The following is a 22,824-nucleotide window of genomic DNA, read 5'->3' as shown; positions in this document are numbered from 1 at the left end:
GGCTAAATTTAACCCTTGCCTTTTAACAGCCAATATGACCTTTCTGGGTGCTTGCCAGAGTTCTGTCCAATTTGATAAGCAATTTAATAATAAATGAAACTGTCTTTGGGGGCTTTTTTCCCTCTCTCCCTTGTTTTTTTCCTTTTCTTTTGAAGTCTTTTCTGTTCCAAGATAAGCATCAAATTCCTATAATCATTCTTCAAAGGACGTGTTTTCTAGATTCCACTATCAGACCAGGGAAGAAGGGACTGCAGCTATTGCTACTTCCTTTGATTCTGATGTTTTGCTTCCTTGCATTAGATGGCATTAGAGTTTTTATTGAGGTCATTGTTAACCATGTCCCATGGTTGGCTCGTAGAAGCTTGCAGTCACGTGAACAGCCCACCCTGGATCCTTCTGGACAAAAGCAGGGGGATGGGAGGCAAAAAAGGATTCTTTAATTTATAAGGCCCTCACAACCAAATTGAATTTCCAGGACCTATTTGCACCTATAAGATATTTGTTATGTAATAGACTCCTATTTATGATTACCCACATCTTTGATATAAGTCACACTGTCATCTAATTTAACATTTTAGTATGGAACTTTAAAAAATTATAATTTCTTGCTGATACTAATAATAAATGTGTAATTTATTTTTATTCATTCACCAAAGACACCAAGATGTAGAAAGAAGCATTAGGAGGGTGGACACTCCAAAGGAACACCTATGCTCCTTTAGTATGGATCACCCTAAGACTTCCTGCTTCCTATGAAAGGGAATTTAGGACAATTTCAAGAGCAAAAGCCATACTAGTAATCATTATGACATGTTGGCTACACAGTCCACATAGGTAAGGGTGATTGTAAAAGCAGCTGTCAAGATAATATTTCTGGACTATGCAAGTTCTATCCAGGTTTCAGCTGACATCAGTTTACTAGCCTCAGGACTGTGCAGTGACATCGAGTACCAATAGTGGGCTTCTTGTCAGAGAGGGAAAAGAATATAAAAGAGAGGAAAGTATCAAAGAGAAACTGAAAATTCAAAGGGAAGAAAAATGATAGGGGAAGAAAAATATGCAATAGTTTCTTATGGTAGAACCAATGCTATTTTTTGTCTTTCTTATTTTGAGGCTGATAGAGATAGTAACTTCCAACATATTCAGATAATTCTTACCTATACCTTTTAACAACTTTTAATATATAAGCAAAAATTGAGAAACCTTATATCAAGAGTTTTTACCCAAGTGTATTAGCAGCATATAGATTCTCATAAATCATGAAATTTGAACCCAACGATCATACCATGATAACCTTCATAAGTTCCAAATATCACAAACAAGAGATTTGCTCTCCACACTTGAAGTGACCTTGAAAAACATCTGACTCCTCTGTTAAATAGTCACCCAAGTTATGGACATTTCATATCACAGGAAAATTGTTAGTTAGCCTAACCAGGTGACATGTCGTTAAGCAATATTTAGTGATTTTAGCTGAAAAATATAATGTAGCAACTTAGGTTTAAATGCCCTGCAGCTAAAGAAATTAACCTCTGGGACCCCAGTGTTACAACTGATATTCAGGAAATATGAACAAAGTAAAACAAGAATTTGTATACATTTCTCTTTTTTTGCTGAGGAAGATTGGCCCTGAGCTAAGATCTATTGCCAATGTTCCTCTTTTTGTTTGAGGAAGATTGTCCCTGAGCTAACATCTATGCCAGTCTTCCTCTATTTTTCACATGGGACACTGCCACAGCATGGCTTGATGAGTGGTGTGTAGGTGCACTCCCAGAATCCAAATACGCGGACCCCGGGCTGCCAAAATGGAACGCACGAACGTAACCACTATGCCACCGGACTGGCTCCTGTATACATTTTTATCACTCTCTTTTATTATTGCTATCCTTCTGAAATTAATATAAATTTTATTAATGGCTTTTCACATTATTCATGCAATCTCATTAATACTCTACTGAATTATATAACCCAGTTTGACCAGATTATTTCAAGTAGACAATTGCACTAGCAAAAGTCCTAAGCTAGGCTTGCCCTGAATGTAAATATACAATGAACCTGAAAAGAAGGGCTGTGTTTTATTGTCTAAACAAAATGGTAGTATAATATTTCCCAGAGTTTGACAGTCTCCGCATGCAGAGACCAGGTTGTATACTTGGCTATTTTGTAGATGGGGGTACTGGGAAAGGAAATGCCAGTGTGCTTCAGCCAAACACGACCAGGAACACCGATAGTTGAACAAGTTGAGTTTATTAACCATCCCAGCCAGGGAGAGCAAACAACATGGGAAGCTGTGGGGTGTCTCAGTGCAAGGGTGTCATAAAGATACTGATAGAGAATTTGGGCTTTGGTTGGGTAATTTTAGGGAGGGGCCAAGGAAGAGGAGGTTCACTTTGGATTGGGTGTTGTCAGAAAGTGGGGACAATTCTATGGTTGTCTGTCTCAATAGATCATGTCTATAGGGAGAATAGTCTAGAGTGAGGATAAAACTGTAGTCAGTAAAGAAATAGCAGTCACTCCTTTGGCAAGACAGGAGGATATTTGGTATTTTGTTGTTTGTACAACGACCTTATCTCAAGTGGATGTTCTGAGATTGTTAATAGCCAATAGAACAATATGGCTTACCTGTAAGTCAAAGAAGTATGAGACCCAGCTGCGGAGTCAGATAAGTTCTGGATGTCAGCACTGCCTTTTCTTTCCTTCTTTCTTTCTTTATTCCATCCCTTTCTCCCTCTCTCTCTCACCCTCTATCTCTCTTTCTTTCTTTCCTTCTTTTTCTTTCTGGGTGAAAAAAAAAGCAAAACAGCCTGTTAGCCTGGTACTCTTTTGGAACTGATGTTGCTAGTGTTAAGGAATGCTTATAAGGCAGTGGAGGCTGTAGGCTCCTGCTCCCACAACCTCACCAAGAGGTGAGAATAAGAAAATCTTATGCCAAATTCTGCCAAATTTACCAAATTCATTTTGGTAAATAGGCACAAAAATGGTCATACAACCTGCTTTATGTGCTTGAAAACCTTTGTATCAGGCCTCAGAAACTGACAAGCTCCTTGCAGTAGAAGTTTCCACAGAGAGGAATGCAATGATATAAAACAGAAAACTTTTTCAGAAAACTTTTCCTACAAAGGGCCGGAGAGTAAAGGTATTAGATTTTCTGGGCTATGTGATCTCTGTCACAACTACTGAATTCTGCTTTTGAAGTCCCCAAAGAAGCCATAAGACAATATGTAAGCGAATTAGCTGTGTTCCAGTACAACTTTATTTACTAAACAGGTGCTGGGCCCCTTTTTGGCCTGTGGGCTGTAGTTTTCAGAACCCTGATGAAAGGGCAAGCTTAGCCAATCTTTTGGTCATATGAGGCAACCCCTCTGTGAAAAGAGATGACACAACACCAAACAGTCTCACAAGGGCGTCGTGGCTCATGCTCTTTCTATCCAACCATATGAGTAACTTATGCTAATTAATGAACTAGCTCGTGTAAATTTTCACAACAAAACCTTCAGTGACACCATCCCTGTCCCAATAATGTGGATTCCCGTTGAGGGTAATTCAAGTGCTTACTAATCATTCCCAGGCTTTATAGAAAAGTTAAGCTATTGAACCTGTGCTTCAAACTATTCTTACCAAAGTACTTTAAAGTAAATTACCACTCAGACGATTTATTTGTTAGACTTTTGTTTATTAGGATAGAAATTTCCACTGGTACCTTAAGTATTAGATATTGAATATGAGGACACATGTATTGATAAGCAAGGCATATAGGAAGTTCATGAGAGGAACCAGAAACTATACACCATCTCTCGGTATCTGCTAGGGATTGGAGCTAGGACCTCACAGATACCAGAATCCCTGGATGCTCAAGTCTCTTATATAAAATGGTGTAGTATTTGCATATAACCTATGCACATCCTCCCGTATACTTTAAATCATCTCTACATTGCTTATAATACCTCATACAATGTAAATGCTATGTGAATAGTTGTTATACTCTATTTGGGGAATCACGACAAGAAAAAAAAGTCTGTACATGTTCCATACAGACAACCATCATAGGCCTTTCCTTCCGCAGTTGGTTGAATCTTTGGATGCAGAACCCATGGATATGAAGGGCCGGCCGTACTATATTTTGTCATTAGGAAGGCTGGAACAGGGATGTCATTCAGGATTTGAGACAGGAGCTAATCAGTTTTCGCCTATCTTTTAATGAGACTCAATTTTGCTCTTTCTGTGATCCCACTGCTTTATCCATTCTGTACATATCTTTTCTCCTTCACAACTTCCTATTAGCCATAAATTTTGCTTACTAATCCCTTCGGCTTTCTCCTAACTTTGGTTCTGTTGTTGCCTCTCTCGCTGCTACTCTTGCTTCCAAATGTTTAGTTCTCTAACACAATTCCCATTGAGATTCTCCAGAGGGAGATTAAGTTGACAGAACACGATTTTTTTGTGAAAGAACTTTTCTGCCTTGTTTTTGTTTTTAATTCTTTGGGGGCGATCTAAAGGGTATATGACAGTCGTACACCACATAAAGATGTTTTGATCAATAATTGACCGCATATTTGACAATGGTCCCATAAGATTAGTACCATATAGCCTAGGTGAATAGTAGGCTATACCATCTAGGTTTCTGTAAGTATACTCTATGACACTCTGTGATGTTTGCACAACAATGAAATCACCTAATGATGCGTTTCTCAGAATGTATCCCTGTCAATAACTGATGTGTGACTGTGATGTTGTCTTCTTTCCATATTAACTCTACATTAACATCATATGCATTAATATACCAAACTACAATTATATGGATGAGTGAATGAGTGAATGAATGAGTGAGAAGTTGAAGCCGTGAAAGTATCAACAGGAGAGTGCTGACAATTTTTTTTTTTTTTCTCTTTCACACAGTAATTTAATTTCTAGGAATCTGATACAAGGAAATATCAGTAATGTTGACAAAGATTTAAGTATGAGTTGCTGATTACAGTATTATTTATAATGGCAAGGAATCAGATACAATCTAGCTGTCCAATAATAAGAGACTAGTTAAATTGTGGCATGTTTATATCATGGAACATTATATAGCCATAAAGGTAATCATATTTTCTGGCTAACCTCTACTCATCCTTCAGCTATCTGCTTATTTCTAGAACGTCTTCCCATTTTTAATTTAACATTATTTGAGAGTAAGAAAGAAGGCGGCAAAGTTTTATTTATTTGAGAGTTCATTAAATGTCAGAAATTGAGCTTGGTGCATTTTCATGTTCCCTTATTTAATATTCACAAAGCCCTGTAAAGGTGATATTATCCAGAGTTTTTCAATTGAAGAAACTGAAGCTAAAAGTATATAGTTTTTTCAAAGTCCTTTACCAGTTAATTGTAGCGCTAGAACTTTACCCATGTCTATATTATTCCTAAACTTTCTGCTATACCATATTGCCTCAAGAGGCAGCATAGTAGCAGAAACAGGGATTTATGGGGTGAGCTTCAAAGAAGCATTGCCCTGGAACATAGGGCATCGTCATCAAGACAACAAGTTGGCATAGAATACAGCAATCACCATGCCGCCTTTGAATTTTCCATGTAGGTGTCTCTACCCATCCTCCCTGAAGTGAGGTAATCACAGCTTGTTTTTCAGTGTCAGGTAGGTGAAGGTAGATGCTATGGCTTTATTCCCAATACCTGAGGCAAAATGGCATGGCAGATACTGCAATGGATTTTTGTCATTTCACTTACTCTTATAAATCTCTCTCTTTCCCCAGTCCTCTCAAGCTGCTCTGTGGATTTCCAAACACTCTGCTTAGATCTCTGTCTACAGCTCTGCTGTCCTCAAGTGACTTATGAAATTCCCCTTTGCCCTTTATATTTCTCTTTGGAGCAGGGATGGGAGGAAGGCTCATTCCATTACTGAGAATCTAGTACTACTTAACATCACCGTAACTGCTTCTTAGGAATGACTGATCACATGCTTTCTTTTCAGGCGATATTTCGCGGTATAAAAGGAGAGTTGATCAATCCAAATAACAAATTGCTGGGAACACTGGAAACTTGTTTGCAGGTGGCATTCCCAAGGTCACCTGAGCTCCTTAAGCCATCTCACTTCCTTAGCTCCTGATGCAACAGAACACAGGCCACAAGATGAGGTCTATAGTGTTGGAAAATCGCCCTTTTATAGAATGTGAAATATCTTAAAAGAGTTAGAAGTTGACCATCAGGGCCAAATATAGTTATATCTAAGCCTGAAAACCGTGAATAATAGCCACGGATGGAAAATGGTAGGAGTGGAGAACATTTGTAAAAGGAAAATTTGCCATCGATGCAGTTTGCAATGACTCTGCTTGGTGAGGGATTACTTGCTCCCCCCAGGTAGCAGATTCTCTTGCATTCTTCATTATAGGGATTTTTCAACTGTCTAAATCCTTTTATCTTTATAGCACATATGGCCTCCCACCCTAAAACTGGTAAACACAGTTCTGATCTAATTTAATACCTACATTAGAGTACATTTTAAATATCATATCGCTGAGTCCATAAACAACTATGCTAATGTACGAACTAGCTCAGCACTGCTCAAAACACATTACAGTTGCCAACACCATAAAATCCCATCTACTTTTGCTTAAAAGTGTTTGATATTGAATTTGCTTTCCTCTGGACTGTAATTAACAACATTCTGAACTGCTTACAAGATTCAATCGACTGGCAATATTAATCACACATTCACAGAGAAATTCGCTATTGCATTTGATTTTTTTTTTCTTATGTGTTCTTGGCATCTAATCACTGATTAAAACTAAGGAAATGGCTCTTTTCACCATGCTCCATGGACATTTATTTTTGTGGTGTGTTTAGTCTATAAAGATTTTGCCCCCCTTCTGTTGGATCTTGCTTCTAAATTTCTATAGATGTGGAATAAAACCAAGAAACAGTATTTCTTGTCAAGAGGAACAGTTTATTCCAGATAATTAAATCCAGGAATGTTCAAAGAAAACACAGTCAGGAGCATAAATTAGGCTCTATCAAGGGATATAGGTTGTTCCTCATGAATGGATACTGACAAAACAATTTTGTGGGAAGCTTTGAAAAGTCATTAATAGTTTTGAAACTTTTGAAAACTAACACGTTTTGTAGAAGAAAGCAACAAGATTTAGTTCTGTGTTTTTAAAATGTGCTTCAGACATTCACAGATGTTTCATCTTTATATTTGACAGTATTTTTGAGCTTGCATCTAAAATTTCTGCACATATAGTCTTATGAAAGATAAGTAGATTTTTTTCTTTGCATTTGCCCAAATGCCATTTGCAAACGGAAAGAATAAAATGTAAATATCAAAATAGAATATATTGAGAACAACAAAAGGGATCTTCCCAATGACTGTAGAACTTCTCAATTCATAAATATTATATAGAACTGTAAGAGCCTCAGTGTCAGACTCTATGCTCCAGGAAGACACTTTATTTTATTTACTGATTTTCCTTCTTGCTTAGAAGTAGAACATAATAGACAATAAATATTTGCTAAATAAATCAGTGAGCAAAAATAATTTAGGTTGTCACGTAGCCTTTCCTCATCTGTATATTGAAGTATAGACTTCCCTCCAAATGGGGGATTGGTTCTAGGACCATCGTGGATATCAAAACCCGCAGATACTCAATCCCCTATGCAGAACTCGCAGATGTGGAGGGCCAACTTTAAAAGATGATACTTATATCACAGGGTAATTGCGATGTTTAAAGAGTGACTGATAATAGCATACATACTATATTAGCAGTTGTGATTATTATTATTCTATGATTCTAGACTCTTTGTAGATATAAAGGACTCATGCAAATCTACCAACGTCTTGATTTTTCTAGAAGACATGTGGTGACCTTAAAACATTTAGACTAGTTTTGAATCTGAAAGTAAAGGGAAAAAATATATCTTTCAGCAGCAAATCTGGTTATAATGAGTTTGCCTGTCTCTTCCTAGCCACCTTGCCTGTCAGTATACCACCCACCCCCATCGCTATTCCTTCCTAAAACTTCTGATCCTCCTGCACACACACACACACATACACGGCTATGATCAAGTGATTCTGACACACGTAGATACACACTTACCTTATGATCCCATATACTGAACTACCTGTAGATTTCTGACTTCTCTGTGCTTGTTATATCTATGTCTTTTTATTTGCTAGTACTTCTGCATGAAGCATTTCTGCTTGCCATTTTTCAGGCTACAGCCCTGATGCTGTGTACTCTGATCCGGATCATAGCAGGCTGAGGCAGATTTAACACTTTGTATGTTAGCTACGTTGTGTTGCTACCATGATTGTCTCTAAATAGACTGTAAATTACATGAGAACAGACTATGTCTATGTTTTTTCATCTTCCAGCGGCCAGAGCCTACCATGGTGCCTGGCACGTAAAAGCTATTAAATGAACATTTGCTAAACACCAACCTTTCTTCCCTCCCTCCTTCCTCTCCTTACTTCATTCCTTACTTCCTCATTTCCTTCCATCCTTTTTTCCTCTCTTCCTTCTATAAAAGGACTCACCTACAATAAAAAATGAAACCAAATATGTGAAATATGTTTCAATGGTTACTAACATTAATCTTTTCTTCCATAATATTGAAAACTTTTGGCTGTATTAAAGTACAAATGAGGTACACAGAGTACCAATAAAACCAGGTATTATATATTAAATGTGAGCATTGAGCCATGTTAAAAAATTGTTCATTTTGTGTGTATATTCAGAAGAAGGAAAAAGGAAACAGAATTGGATGTTCTATAACTTAAACGTGTGACACCACTTTTTTTTTCAACTTAAAACACGTGTAATATAGATGTTGTCTTGCTTAACATCAGATTATTCTAAAGGGAATCTTGTTGCTTTAAAAATGTTCTGGTAATTTGAACTACAAGATGCAATTAGATAAGAACATCTTGTGCAATTCCTTATGAGTTTCATTTCTGTACTCTTCATTTGAGCTACATGTTTTTGTCTCTCTTTTAATGATGATGAGATAACAGTAGTACAAAATAGGTAATGCAGGATTATTTGGAAATCAGAAGAACTGTGCAAGGAGTGTGTGTGTATGTGTACACACATACATACATACTTGTTAAGAATGATTAATTATGCTTTCAAAATTGATCTTTTCAAATCATAAATTAAATACTGGAGGAATATTGTGTTTTATTATTATGGTGCATATATTATTTAGTCTCTTCTTTAATATAAAATAAAGTGGGTGAATTTCAACCATACAATTTTTTGTTTTTTCTTTTGATTTTAATTGATATATTTTAACACAATTTTAAAAATATCACATCAATTCCATACATAGTTTTACACATGAGTGTTAGATTGTCCCTTTAATTTCTTGTGTGTGGACTTGATATAATTATGGCAAATTTATTTTTATTGTTATGGGTCTAAAAGAATGTAAGAATAATAAGCTAAGTTATTAAAAGGACTGTATAAATTTTGAAATATTTCTGATTTTTGGTTGATGGTATCTGAAGTCACACTGTTCTGACTTTCTAATTATATATGTTGGCTATTATATTGCTTAATGCAAAAAAAATGTCTCACAGGAGATCATAAGCCTAATTAATTAGTGGACACTTAAGAAAATAAGCAGTTTGTACTGTTTTAAAATTTTGTTTATTCTGTAGATTGCTTATTGTGGAAGAGGCTATTAGCAGGCATACAGGTTACAATGTTCAAATTTTTTGTGTGTGTGTATTTTAAGAGTTACTTAAAGTTTTCTATTTTGTGTAGTTTATTATAATTAAATCTATAAAATACAAATCTCCATATAAGATAACCTATGTTATAAAATTTTACTGTGATTTATTTTAATAATGTAAATTTTAAAATGTGCAAAACATTTATTTCTCATGGCTACATTTGTTGTTAGCTCTTGCTTTTTGATGATTGTAGACTAAGAGAAGAGAGAATGGACTGATACATGGTCTAAACCAGGTTAATGCAGATTAGAGGCAAAATGTTGTTATTTATTTTATCTCACTTCCTTATCATAAGGAAAAAATATTATTTTAATGTAAAGTCTTTTTTATTTCATTTTTAAAATAATTGATTTTGTTGCATTTTACAAAAGGCGTGTTCTGACATGGATTGGGAAAAGTGAAACTGGTTCTTCACCACAAGTCGCTTCTGAAGCACTGCTACATAGCATAGCCATCCATAGTGAAGGCTACTGAATCTTGAAATGAAAGAAATGCATGAGATGTGAAATCCCTTTTCTTGAAAATCTTGACAATAGCAAAACAAAGTATTCTTGTATCAAATGATGGAAAGAGTTTCTAGCACTCCCTTCTGGTATGGAACCTCTAAGCTGGCCCACGATGGTCCCCACATCCTGGTATTCATGCTTTTGTGCTTGATTTTGGGCTGGATCTAGTGACTCACTTCCAACAAATAAACAGTGCAATAGTGATGGGATGTCACTCTGAAATTAGCTTAAAAAAGACCATATTCTCTATTAGGCATCTTCTCTCATGGTCTGTCAGAGTCCTCACACTGTGGGAGGCCATAGTGTGAGCTGCCCTGTGGGGAGACCCGTGTGGCAAGGAACTGGAACCGAGCCAGTGAGGAACTGAGACCCTCAGTCCAAAAGTTGGCAAGGAATGAAATCTTGCTAAAAAAAAGTACATGAAAGGTTGAAAGATGATCCTCCCTTGGTCAAGTCTTCAGAAGAGAATGCAGCCCTGGTTGGCACCTTGATTGCAGCCTTTTGAGAGACTTTGGGCAGGGGCACTCAGCAAAGCACGCCTAGATTCTTGACCTTTGAAAACTGTAAGATAAATGTTTGTTGTTGTAAGCCACTAAATTTTGGCATAATTTAGTATGCAGCCGTAGACAACTAATGCACCCTTCCTGGGAAAGGGGAGGAGTGCATCATCTACTATCAGTGCACAGAGAGTCGAGTGGATTCCTGGGGACTGCTTTTTAGCCACTATCCTCCATGTAATTCTTTACTACTGATTGTAACTCATTTTTGGCTTTCTGGTATGCTGGGCTATTTTTAAAAAACTGTTTGATGTTTTTGGTGGTATTATTGTTATTTCAGTGTTTTAAAAAATCTGAAATCTAACACTTAAATATTGGGACAAACTCCAAGAGATATACATTACTAAATTTTTGAATTAAGCAAAGGATCATTCTTTCAGAAAGTCTTCTCTCTCTCTAACATTGAAGAGGAAGGAGAAGATAGTAGTCACAAAGCAAAGCTTCTAGGGCAAGAATAAATCATACTTTAGTTCAAAGATTTTACTAACCAGTGAACTATGAATGTAACACTGTTACTATACATGGTAGCAACTATGCATTAGAATCTCAGTTTATACATGATGAAATAAAATGATAATAATAACAATGAAAGCAAATCAAAAATTGTCTTAAAAACAAAAATGAAAACTCAATATGAGCAAAACAGCTTTCAACTTGTATTTAAAAATAGATATGTTCAAAAATGTATTCACAGGTATTAATTATGATAAGGACCCAGTTGGGAATAATTGGAGTTCACTTATAAATACATCCTCCCTGCTACACAATCAGCATAGAATCTGAAGAGCTTATTTTTGCTGTTGGAGAAAAAAAAGCACAGAAATATATTCTTGACTCAATAATGAAACAGCTAATGTACTTTGTTTCTTAAGATAGCACATTGTAAAAAAGATAAATAATATTTTGCTTTCATTTATGATGACTAACTTTCCTCTGTTTTACACAGTATTTATATCTTGAATAGTACTATATTTTCATTGACTGTCTATGCTAATGATTTATATCAGACTGATAGTATGAGTTTAACATTTATATGGTGTATAAATTTATTTTTATTTACATTTGATATGATGACACATTCTTATATTTAAATTATATTCAATATTTAATTTCATATAGTTTTTAAAATTTATGAATTGTGAACACTAAGAAAACGCTGTTGTAAATACCCAAGAATGTGAAATAAATATGAAAATATTGATATTGTTATTTTGTTCCAATAACCAAATAATAATAAAGTTTTGATTTATTGAGAGGTGTTCTAGGATTAGAAGCACTTTTATAGTACCTAGAAGCACTTTGCCTTAATTTACCCTTTGGTTTTCATTTTAAATTGAGGATCATCATGTCATACGTAATACACAATTGCAACCTGTGCCTGCAACACTTTTTCATATAATATATCATAAAGATTTTCAAAATCATATTCTTCCTTTGTTCCAGATTATACATCTTGATCTCTTGTGCTAAAAATATGGTAAACTCATCTGTAGATTATATCCAAAGCTAGATGATATATTTTTGGTCAGAAAGGGGAAATGAAATACTTGGAAAATTTATAGGCCTTAAGATTTTGGGATTGAATCATAGACTCAGAACATTAAACACATTAAATATCGTTTTTTCCCCACTGAAAAGATTTGTTTTCCTATATGGAAATAGAGAGGAATTCCATTAAATATTGTTTTATTATTTTTTTGTATGCGTTCTTTTATAGGGGACACTGTAGTATAGAATACTATATTCTATAGTACAGGGGTCTTTTTCAGTTTAAGACTAGCTTTGCAGGCCGTATGGTCTCAGTCATAACTACTTCACTCTGCTGTGCTAAGTGTTAAAGCAGACAAAGACAATATGTAAAAAAGCATAAGCGTGACTGTGTTCCAATAAAACTTTATTTATAAAAGCGTGTATTGGGGGACCAGCCCAGTGGCATAGTGGGTAAGTTCGTGTGCTCTGCTTTGGCGGCCTGTGGTTCACAGGTTCAGATCCCAGGAGCAGACCTACACACTGCTTATCAAGCCATGCTGTGGCAGGCATCCCACATAAAATAGAGGAGGATGGGCATGGATATTAGCCCAGGGCTAATCTTCCTCAGCAAAAGGAGAAGGATTGGCAATAGATGTTAGCTCAAGGCTAGTCTTCCTCACCCAAAAAAAAAAAAAAAGCATGTATTGGGTCTAGCCTATGGGCCGTATTTGCTAACCTGTGGTATGATGGAATGTTTAAGCATGCAGGCTCTGAGCCACACTTCTGGGGTTCAGATCCCACCTCTACTTCTAACTAGCTATGGAAACTTTAGCAGGTTACTTAATCTCTCTCTGCATCACTTTCCTCATCTGTGAAACAGGAGTGATATTAGAAGCACTTACCTCTTACAGCTGCTGAGAGTAAAGTGCTTAGAACAGTTCCTGGTACAGGGTAAGTGAGCAGTAACTTCCAGCCACTGTTTTTCTCAATTTCTTTATGTGTGTTAGTGTTCTTATGGTTACAATAAAGATTCCCAATATTTACAAGTCCTTATTTTATTTATTAAGGCAAAATATTTTTTGTGTCTTTCCCGTATATTAATGAATCACAAGTTTTGTGTCATTGTAAAAGTAACCAGTACACATGCCATATATATTCAGAAGGATTTTAACCTCAATTTGCAGAGATTTTCAGAGACAGTTGAGGAATTACCCCAATGGCTCAGTCCTTTTTGGACAGTTGATTTTATTTATGTGTTTAATCTATGGTGAGTCAGTGAGCATAAAATGCTCTCTAAAAAATAAAGGGCTCACCAAAGGGTTATAAATGAATTCTTTCAGGGTCCTAGGACATCACTTGGAAAAATGAGTGGTACTTGGGTAATAAATGTGACACTTGGGGGCCTGAAATAGATAGTTTGTCTCCTATAGATAATTCCTTTATACCCAGACAAAGCTTACTTACTCTATCTTGTGATCGAATTCCGTGTTAAGCATTTCTACACAGGGGAGTTTCCTCTTTTGTGAAATTTAGTGGCTTAAATATTATACTAGCCATTCTTCCCATAATAGGGTGAGGTGTGTAAATGAGACTGTTATAACATATAACGCATTTCAAAAAGACAAACATATTTTTATTTCTATTTTTTAGCTTATAGAACTAGCAGTGCCTCACAAGTTAGCTGAGGTAGTGAAACACAGCAAACAATAAGAGTTCATTTTAATAGGGAAATTCTAAAGTTTTGTTTAGGCGGCTTTGGGGGGACATAATCACAAAATACAGAAATTCTAGGAAATTTACCTCCCCACCCTCAGTATACATTCATATCATCATCATCATACTATTTTTACTTCTGTGTACATATAGAAAAGATTGACAAGGTTTTTGTCAATACGTGAGCAATAACTTATCTTTGCTTTGATTCTGGAGATTTGAATCCAAAAGCAAAATTGTGCAAAAGTTAAAAATCAGGGGTCTCCCTGTCTTTTGTATTTTCCCCTAATATAAACATTTTGCTGATTTACTTACTCCTTGGGAATAAATAGGATCTTTCAGCATGGGACCTTTTGCCCAATCTCTCCTTCCCTGAAGAGGACTAGGGCCAAAAACACTCCCTAATTCCAGATGTGTTTGTGACTATGTCCTGTTTGGGTGGAATGTGAGACCAGGAACCCTTTTGTCTCTTACCGCTTGTGGAAAAAGATATTGGTGGTAGAGGTAGTTGCTTGGAAGCAAGGCTTAGCCAAATAGAGGCTAGAAGGTCAAGGTTGGCAAGTCAGGTAGGTAGGTTTGGGTGCAGGGTAGTTGATAGGGCGTAGAGGATGAATGAAAAATCCAGAAAGAGAACAAAGTCAGTAGATAAGTAGGAGAATCCCTGAGAAGAACGAATAGAGTATAATTGACATGCATATACGGAGTCAAGATACTGATGACTCCTCAGGATTTGCTCTGAGAGTCCTCTGCAAGGTCAAGTAGCCATGTTCTAAGACTAAAGCCATCATTCAGCATTAGTTACCCAGGAGGACTAATGGAAGGATTTACCTAATGGATCACAGTTTAAATCCTGTGAACAAGGGGCAGTTTGGAGGTTCTGTATCTGTGTATCCAAAGACATGCTGTTAGGAAAGACATATTAAACCTGATTTGGAGATCTTGTATATATTTTTTTCATCTTCACGACTAATTGTGTGACTTGAGGGCTTTCCAGCTATTTATTATTCTGTAACAAACCAGCCCAAAACTTAGTGGCTGAAAACCACAGTTCATTATTATCTCTCATGGTTATGTGTTCTGACTCTGCTCAGTTCAGTATTTCTCACTTTGAGTCTCTAAAAAGTGATTGCAATAAAATGGGCGTGCTGGGTTCTGAGTCGTTTGAAAGTTCTCACATGTCCGGCAGTTGATTTTCGTTGCCATCTGGGACCTCAGGAGGAGATGTAGACTAGTGGCTTCTGCATGTGGCTTGGGCTTCTCTCATGGTGACTAGATGAAAGTCTTCTTATTAGCTAGCCTTAGAAGTTCCTGAAATCCACTCTGCCACATTCTGTTGGTCAAGTAAGTCATGAAAGCCAGACTGTTTTCAAGGCGATAAGGATGAGACTTCATATTGTTGTGAGTAGCAGGATGAATGTATAGTGAAGAAAGCAACTTGACGAAGGCCATCTTTGGAAATTCTCTGCTCCCATACTACAGAACTTTCAGATTCTTTCTCTCTAAAGGTAGGGAAGACTAGATAATATCTCAAAGGCCTTAGAAAATTAAGTTTCTGGGTTTCTGTATCCTATATGAACATGCTTACAAGTTAACTTCTCTGCAAAAGTATCTCACGTACAACATTACAGATTTATTTGCTTGCTTTCTTTGCTCTCATCATGCTTTGAACAGATTTATCTTCAAATGCTTACTCCATTCTCCAGTGCTTCTGGCTTTCACATTAGATTCTGGGCTCCTTGAAATCACAGGCTATGTATCACTCAATTTTCTTTTGCCTTAGCGTCTATTGGAAGCACAATAAGTGCTTATTAGAATAATTGAAAAAAAACAGAATCACAAGTCTCTGATATATCACCGGAAGATGTACTTTTATGTACATTTGGCTTCAGGAGTCAGAGTCCACACTGAGTTCCTAAAAGGCTATTTTCCCACTGCCTGTTCCTTATGTTATAATCTTCCTTCTAGCATATACCACATATTTTATTCAAAAATTTCATTTTCATATGATGCCAATTTAAGAAAGATATTCATGTATAGCATTATAATGATCGATGACAATCACTAGAATGTTTTCCTGGCTATAATAATAATAGGTACCAATTCTTAAGTGTTTATTGTGAACTAGTAACTATACTAATATTTTAAATATATTATCTAATGTAATCTTTACCCAGTTTAAAGACATTATTATTAATCTCAATTTACATAAAAGAAAACTTAAGGCCAGTTGAAATATCAGAGTAAGTGGTAGACAGTGGGTTCTAACCTGGAGTTTTTTTGTTCAGAAACCTCACTCTTGGCCCTGATGTCCAATTATATCTTCCTCTTTGTTTTCTTTCTTCTTTTTTTTTAATTCTAACTCATTAATTGAAATTATTAAGCTACGATTTGAAAATTCATATCAAGATAAGTTTATCTTTAGGTCTTCATAATTATTATTTCTGGCATTTTCTCAAATTTCCTTTTTTAATCACAATTCATTCAAAATTTGAAACAATAATTATGTTACTGACATCACTAATAGCACACTGTTGCTTTGGAGGTATCCATTTAAAAAAAAAATTTAAAAAGGGTATTTTAAATAGTGTATCACTAATGAAGTACAATTTATAAGTACTTAATATAATAAAATACGGTTAAAAATGCCTTAGGGTAAAAAATGTAATATCAAGTGGGACTCTGTCAATTAAAAGAAAGACTAAGAGAGAACTGTTGTAAGGGGCTTTCTGCTTGTTGACTGTAGTGTGGAGCTGATGCCATCACTTTATGGGAGAATTCTTTGCAAAGACACTTACTGTAATGACAAAGTGTCAATGCATATAGTTAGTAATACCATAGTTGAACATATTTATTTAGTTATTTACTTTGTCTCTGGGAATAAGGTTTCTAGGTTTCATGGTCATATATAAGGTAGTTCTGCAAATCTTTAAAGAAATCTTTTCAATCTTATACCACATGGATTTTTTTTTTGGCAAAGCTATAAATGGGTAAAATATATCTGCCCTATGAGATGTCTCGTATGACTAAAATATTATTTAAATGTAATTTAAATGTTATAGACAGACACTAATGAAATGAATCTCTGTAATAGACTCATCTATTTAAAATATATAGACATGTATGTATACATATATTTCAACATATGTGCATGAATATATAAATTGTATGTGTGTGCGTATGTATTCCAAATGGATGACTGTATACAAAGGTCCTATATGAAATCCCAGATATTCTGATATCAGACTTCAGATAGGGAAGAAGAAGTACTGTGGACATATTGTCACCTAAATTAATTTGGTATAGATTAACCATAAAGTTCTATACCTCACCTAGAACTGGACTGTCATATTTTTAGGATGTGACTATGCTGTATCAGAAATACCCACCACTGATAATCATCACTTTAACACTCATTTTATTTTTGCAATGTGTCTCTAAAAGTATTATCTTCTGTGTCTCATTTTATAATTGTGTAATATTTTTTCTATGACTTAAACATACTTATGGCAGTTGTTTACTATAAATTGCAGAATGCTTATGGGAATATAGGACAAAATTGTGTCCAGTAGACTTCAATATTATCTCTATTGATTATTATTTAAAACTGGCATGCTTTGCTAGCAATTTCTTTTCAAATATATATTTCAGTAAGGTTTTATTGCCTATACAACTCTTCATAGCCACTGGAGCAAGTTGAATGGCTGAAGAATGGCTAATATAATGCCACATCTCTAGGTATTGCGGAGCTCTAGGCATCAAGACTCTCCCATTCCCAGTTGATCATGTATCAAAATCTGTGAGGATGCTTAAGTAATCTTTGACCTAGTTTGCCAATCCATATTATTCCTTCAGGCAATGGGGGAATTTATTAGGACAGATGTAGCAGTGAATGAATAAACCAAATGGTTGATCTTTAGATATAAACCTGTCCTTCCGACCTACTTCATCTGGGCAAAGCCTGTTTATAACCAGTTATTGTCACAGGATACAGGAAACTAGTTTCTCTCTTCTAGGCAAGGTGTTTATTCTCAGTGATCACCTTCCTAAACTTATACTTAAATTCTGTATTTATAAGAAAATAGATACTTAGACATTTATGTAAGAGTTATTTATTATAGCAAAATATTATAAGCAATATGAAAACAAGATATATGAAGGGATAATTAAATGACGGTAAATCAACACTAAAGAATCAACACTAGGCAGCCATTAAATATTTTGATAAAAGATATTAATACAATTGTAAAATGCTGTCAATAAAATGTAACACAAAAAACCTGGAGATAAAATTGAATGTATAATATTATCGTCATATAATAAAACATTTGTGAAGAAAAATCTGTTACTGTTAGCAATCCTTTATTATAGGATATATTGATTAATTTGTCTTTCTGTATTTCCCAATAACTCTATGTCAGTCATCCTCAAATAGGTGATTTTCCCCCTGAGGAGACATTTGGCAATATTTGGTGACGTTTCTGTTTGTCACACCTTGAGGCCAGTTGCTGCTGGTGTCTACTGGGCAGAGGACAGAGATGGTGCTGAACAGCCTGCAGTGCACAGACAGCCCCCTCTTCCAATACAGCAACGAATTATCTGGCCCAAAAAACAATAATTCCAAAGTCGAGAAACTAGGCTCTACATTAAATATGTATTTTATTTAACATTAGGAAAAATAGAGTATTAAAACCACAAGTGAAAGTTTTAATAATAGGATACTCAAAATAAAGTTTCTTATGCAAACTATGTTTTTTGGAAAACTAGCAAATATTATTTCTTTAAATATAAGAAATTGACAGAGGTATCGTATTAAATTCTCATCATCGCTGTAATCCACTGGTATGAGCTTTGGAACAGGAGTGACAAGGATCCAACTTTGCCTACTGGAACATTCAGGCTTGGGTTCAGTCATATAAAACTGAATTTCTCCAATTGGGGGCATTTCTTGCAGTGTTTTCTAAATCCTTGGTTGGCTTATTTTGGATCTAAATTGAAGCCTGAGAACCACCAATATTCACACAAAGCTTTCTGAGACAAAAGAAATTGCGCTTGAATGAACACTTATGTGAAAATACTTTTATTTCTCATCCTGGTAAAATTCCTAAGATTTAATGAAGTGAAACTATTTTCAGAAAAAACAAAAGTCTAGTGATGTGGGAACACAAAGAAAAACATCTAAAAATAGCTAATAGGCTAACTACTTTGCTTTTCTCTACTGTATCAGATCCCCTCAATGGCCAGACGTTGCTGTTGCCCTTGACACAACCAAAAAACCAGGCTCATGTTTTGCATTATGATTATAGATTTGTGTATAGCTATGGTCCCAGATTAACCCAGCATGACCATGTTATTCTGAAGGAAGTTATTTAAATCTGGTTAAACTTAGATTTTACCATCATATTCTTTTTTTGTGTATGTCCAACTAATTTCTGTACATTATTGAATATTTCAAACACTGTGTGTTGTGTTGAACGTGTTGCTTTCATGTTGTCAGTCTTCAGTGCTAACAATGTCAGTTCCACACCTATTCCAACCCTTTTAGAGCTCTTTGATATTTATATGAATTGAGTCACTATTGTAATCAACACTTTGGGTGGTGCCACTGGTAGCTGTGCCACTTCAGAAGAATCTGAGATGATAAGAGAAATACTTGTCTTCTTAGCTTAACTACACTCATAAATGTAGGCTTTAAAAAAGTTCACTGCATCTAACATTTGACATTTGGTGAGGGGGGCAGTTTGGACATCACTTTCAAAAATGTTATGCGGAGTCCGTGGCTGTTGCTAAAAAACCGGAAAAACTAAAGAAATTTGTCAGCAGTAATGAGAACTTGTCCAATGGTGATGTTGCCCAAAGATTCTAACAGCGATGAACCTGCCCCTTCTGATTACCACCTCCTTTATGCCAGATATTGTGCTGGTATTTTACATTTTTTATAACTAATCCCTACAGCACCCTTACCAGATAGGTAGGTATTATTTTTCCAACTTTCCTCACAAAGATCTGAGGTTCAGATCATCGCCTTTTCTAAAGTGATGCAGCTAATAAGTGGTAAAGTCAGACTTAAAATTGAGTTTGCCTGTCTCCAAATCCGTCACTCATGTGCTCATGGTCCAGCTTTTGGTTATGCCTCAGGAGAAATTCTAACTCGTCTCCGCGTTTGGAATGAATAATTGTCATTTCCCCCAAACAATTAGATGTAATTAAAAAAATAAAAGTTATTAAATGAGTATGTTATGGTTCTCAGCTAAAGATTTGAGAATTTGAGTATAGTGATTTAATTTGAAAGCTTAGATTTCCAAGAATTTTATCATGCTATAATTGTTTTAAAAAAGTGATTTTAAAAAGAGAGAAAATAATCAATATTTAATTAATTATCCAGTGGTGTTATCCACTGGTATCCACAGGTAATCTAAACCTGGATAATTTAATGTCAATGTAGATCGCCATAACATGTCCTTCTCTTAATATTACCCTGTCTCAACCTATCTTTCATTTGAAGTTGGTGAGGTGGAGTGCAGAAGGTGGTGATGAATTATTAGTCACAATAAGGAAAAATTTTTGTAACAATTTAAAATTTTTGAATAAATAAATTAGAGAAGTGTATTTATTTCCGTAATTAAAATATGTGCTACATTTTCCCCTTTGTACATTGGAGGATATTAACAAAGAAGTTAGGAAGAATATTTAAAGAATCTCTGCTTGGCCTTTTTGGATTCCCTACCTTATGTAGCTTTCTAGCAGACTGACTTTAGTGGGTCTAGGAGTATGGAACTAAGAATTGTTTAATCAAGGAGCTTCACCTGTAATGTGCTACCCTTTCTTACTATAGTGAAAATAGCTTATTAATTTGAACAGTGAAATCTGTCCTATTTACCATAAAAGATGATATGCATATACTTTTACAAGGCTTTTGTGATGGTAAAAAGGGAAAATAAAATAGAGTTAGTCAATTTAGCTTTGCTTTTTAAAAAAAGTTTTCAGTATATGTTGCCCCAGTTTTGTGTTGTATAGTCGTATTTACTAAATATATAGTAAATATATTGTAATGATTCTTTTCCCTATCAACCATTTAAACTTTAGACAAGATTTAATTGTCTAATTTGTTTAAAAAATTGTTTAATTTTTTTTAAGCTTCTAATTGCATTTTGATGAACTCTGTAGATATTCAATTAACATGTGACAGATTTGCATAAAGTATATTTATACTGTATGAGCTAGTGCAGAATCACTTGGTATTTTCCCTACTATCTTATTGGTTCCATTTACTATTGCACTTGTGGAAATGAAGTTGTATAATTGGAAACTGTTAAAATACTTTTATAGCTTATTAGCTTAGGGTAATTATCTGCATGTTACATTGCACAATGAATTGCAATTGAGATTACTGCATTATAATATTTAGGAGAAGTGACAACCAAAAATAGTCAAATTGTTATAGTAAACATTGGCTTGCAATGAAAATGAACACATTTATTGAAAGACATTTCTATAACATGTAAACAGTGTGTTCCCTTTTGATAACTATTGTTTTTCTCTTGTTCCTTTTTTTATTTTTTATTTATTTTTTTTATGATTTGCTGCTTGCCATTGCAGGAAGTAGAGGTTTGTATTCAGCTTCTGTATTTCATATTTTATTTTAGATTTTATATGAATCTTTACATTTTAATTACTCATATACACTCAATTCACGTTATTTTCCCCCTTAGGATGATTATTTCCGCACTTGGAGTCCAGGAAAGGCCTTCGATCAGGGTAAGAATCTAATTATTTTAAAATAAAAATCTTTACATGTTTACAATCATTCTACTTTAAACATGATGTTTATTCTCTGGCTAGATTTTAAAATACTAAATAGGAGAGCTTAGATGAATGGAAAAATTCATGCAATAATTACTTTCATTTCAGAATAATATAGTTGGAAATAAGTTAATTAGGTATCATGATTATGTCAGGATGTCTCTTATTTTTGGATATATACCTTAGATTACTGGTTTAGGTGTCTGAACTTTACCGTGCCCATTTTTATTAGTTGATACAAGTAACTTCATCCAGTTTTCAAATGTATTCAAGTGCATTCACTAGGAAATAGATTTATTTGTGCAAAATTTCAAAACAAATGGCTTTTCTGTCTCATTTTCAGTTAATTAAAGCTTTCATTTAAAACAGGGCTGATTGATTATTGGACTCAGCTGGGGTCTTAGTAAAACCACCCCCCCCCCAAAAGGAAAAGCCTTATATAAAATTAGGATTCTCACACTTCTAGAGTTACAGTTTATAGTTCTAGTTTGCTGACTTGAGAATGAAAAGCAGGAAATATGCACGGAAAAGGAAGTACTTCCATATGCGCAATGAGAATGGAAACATCAAACTCAGTGCAATCATAGTTCTATAAATAAAGAGATTTGTTTACTAAATTGTACAATATTAGAACCAGACACTCTTCCTTTTAAGGTTTGAAACACAAGAAAGTTCTATTTTACAAGGGCTATAGTAACCTTAGAAAAGATATTACTCCATGAAGCAGTACCACTTAAAAAAAATAAATCATTTTTAAGAGAGTTATTAAAGAACGCTTAAGGTGTTTTTGCTCTATCTCCAAACTTTTGACTTAATACTTGGAATGAATACTACAACAGCCATCCTCTCTGAGTGAGAACCAGCCTGGGTGGACCTAGATGGAGACTGTCATCAACACTGATATTAACTTGCAGTCTGAAACAGTCATTCTTATCCAATCCCCCCTTTAATATTAGTTTCTTTCTTCTATACTTCATGTGATTTCACTATTATTATCCAGTGTGTTTATCTGTGGAATCTGCATTTTAAAATTTTATAAAAGATGTTT

General features: G+C 35.0%; 1 protein-coding gene across 1 annotated transcript in view; it reads left to right on the top strand.

The window, feature by feature from the left end:
- Positions 1 to 22,824, top strand: part of SPOCK3 (SPARC (osteonectin), cwcv and kazal like domains proteoglycan 3) — a 471,565-nt gene that overhangs the window by 151,124 nt on the left and 297,617 nt on the right. Inside the window, exon 3 of the mRNA XM_058550318.1 lies at positions 21,686 to 21,731. Coding sequence (XP_058406301.1) covers positions 21,686 to 21,731 — 46 coding nt within the window. The remainder of the gene's footprint in view (positions 1 to 21,685; positions 21,732 to 22,824) is intronic.

The sequence above is a fragment of the Diceros bicornis genome, chromosome 11 (assembly GCF_020826845.1).
Source record: "Diceros bicornis minor isolate mBicDic1 chromosome 11, mDicBic1.mat.cur, whole genome shotgun sequence".
In the NCBI taxonomy this organism is placed as follows: Eukaryota; Metazoa; Chordata; class Mammalia; order Perissodactyla; family Rhinocerotidae; genus Diceros; species Diceros bicornis.
The sequence above is the reverse complement of the archived record's forward strand: the minus strand, read 5'-3'. Positions and strand labels throughout refer to the sequence as shown.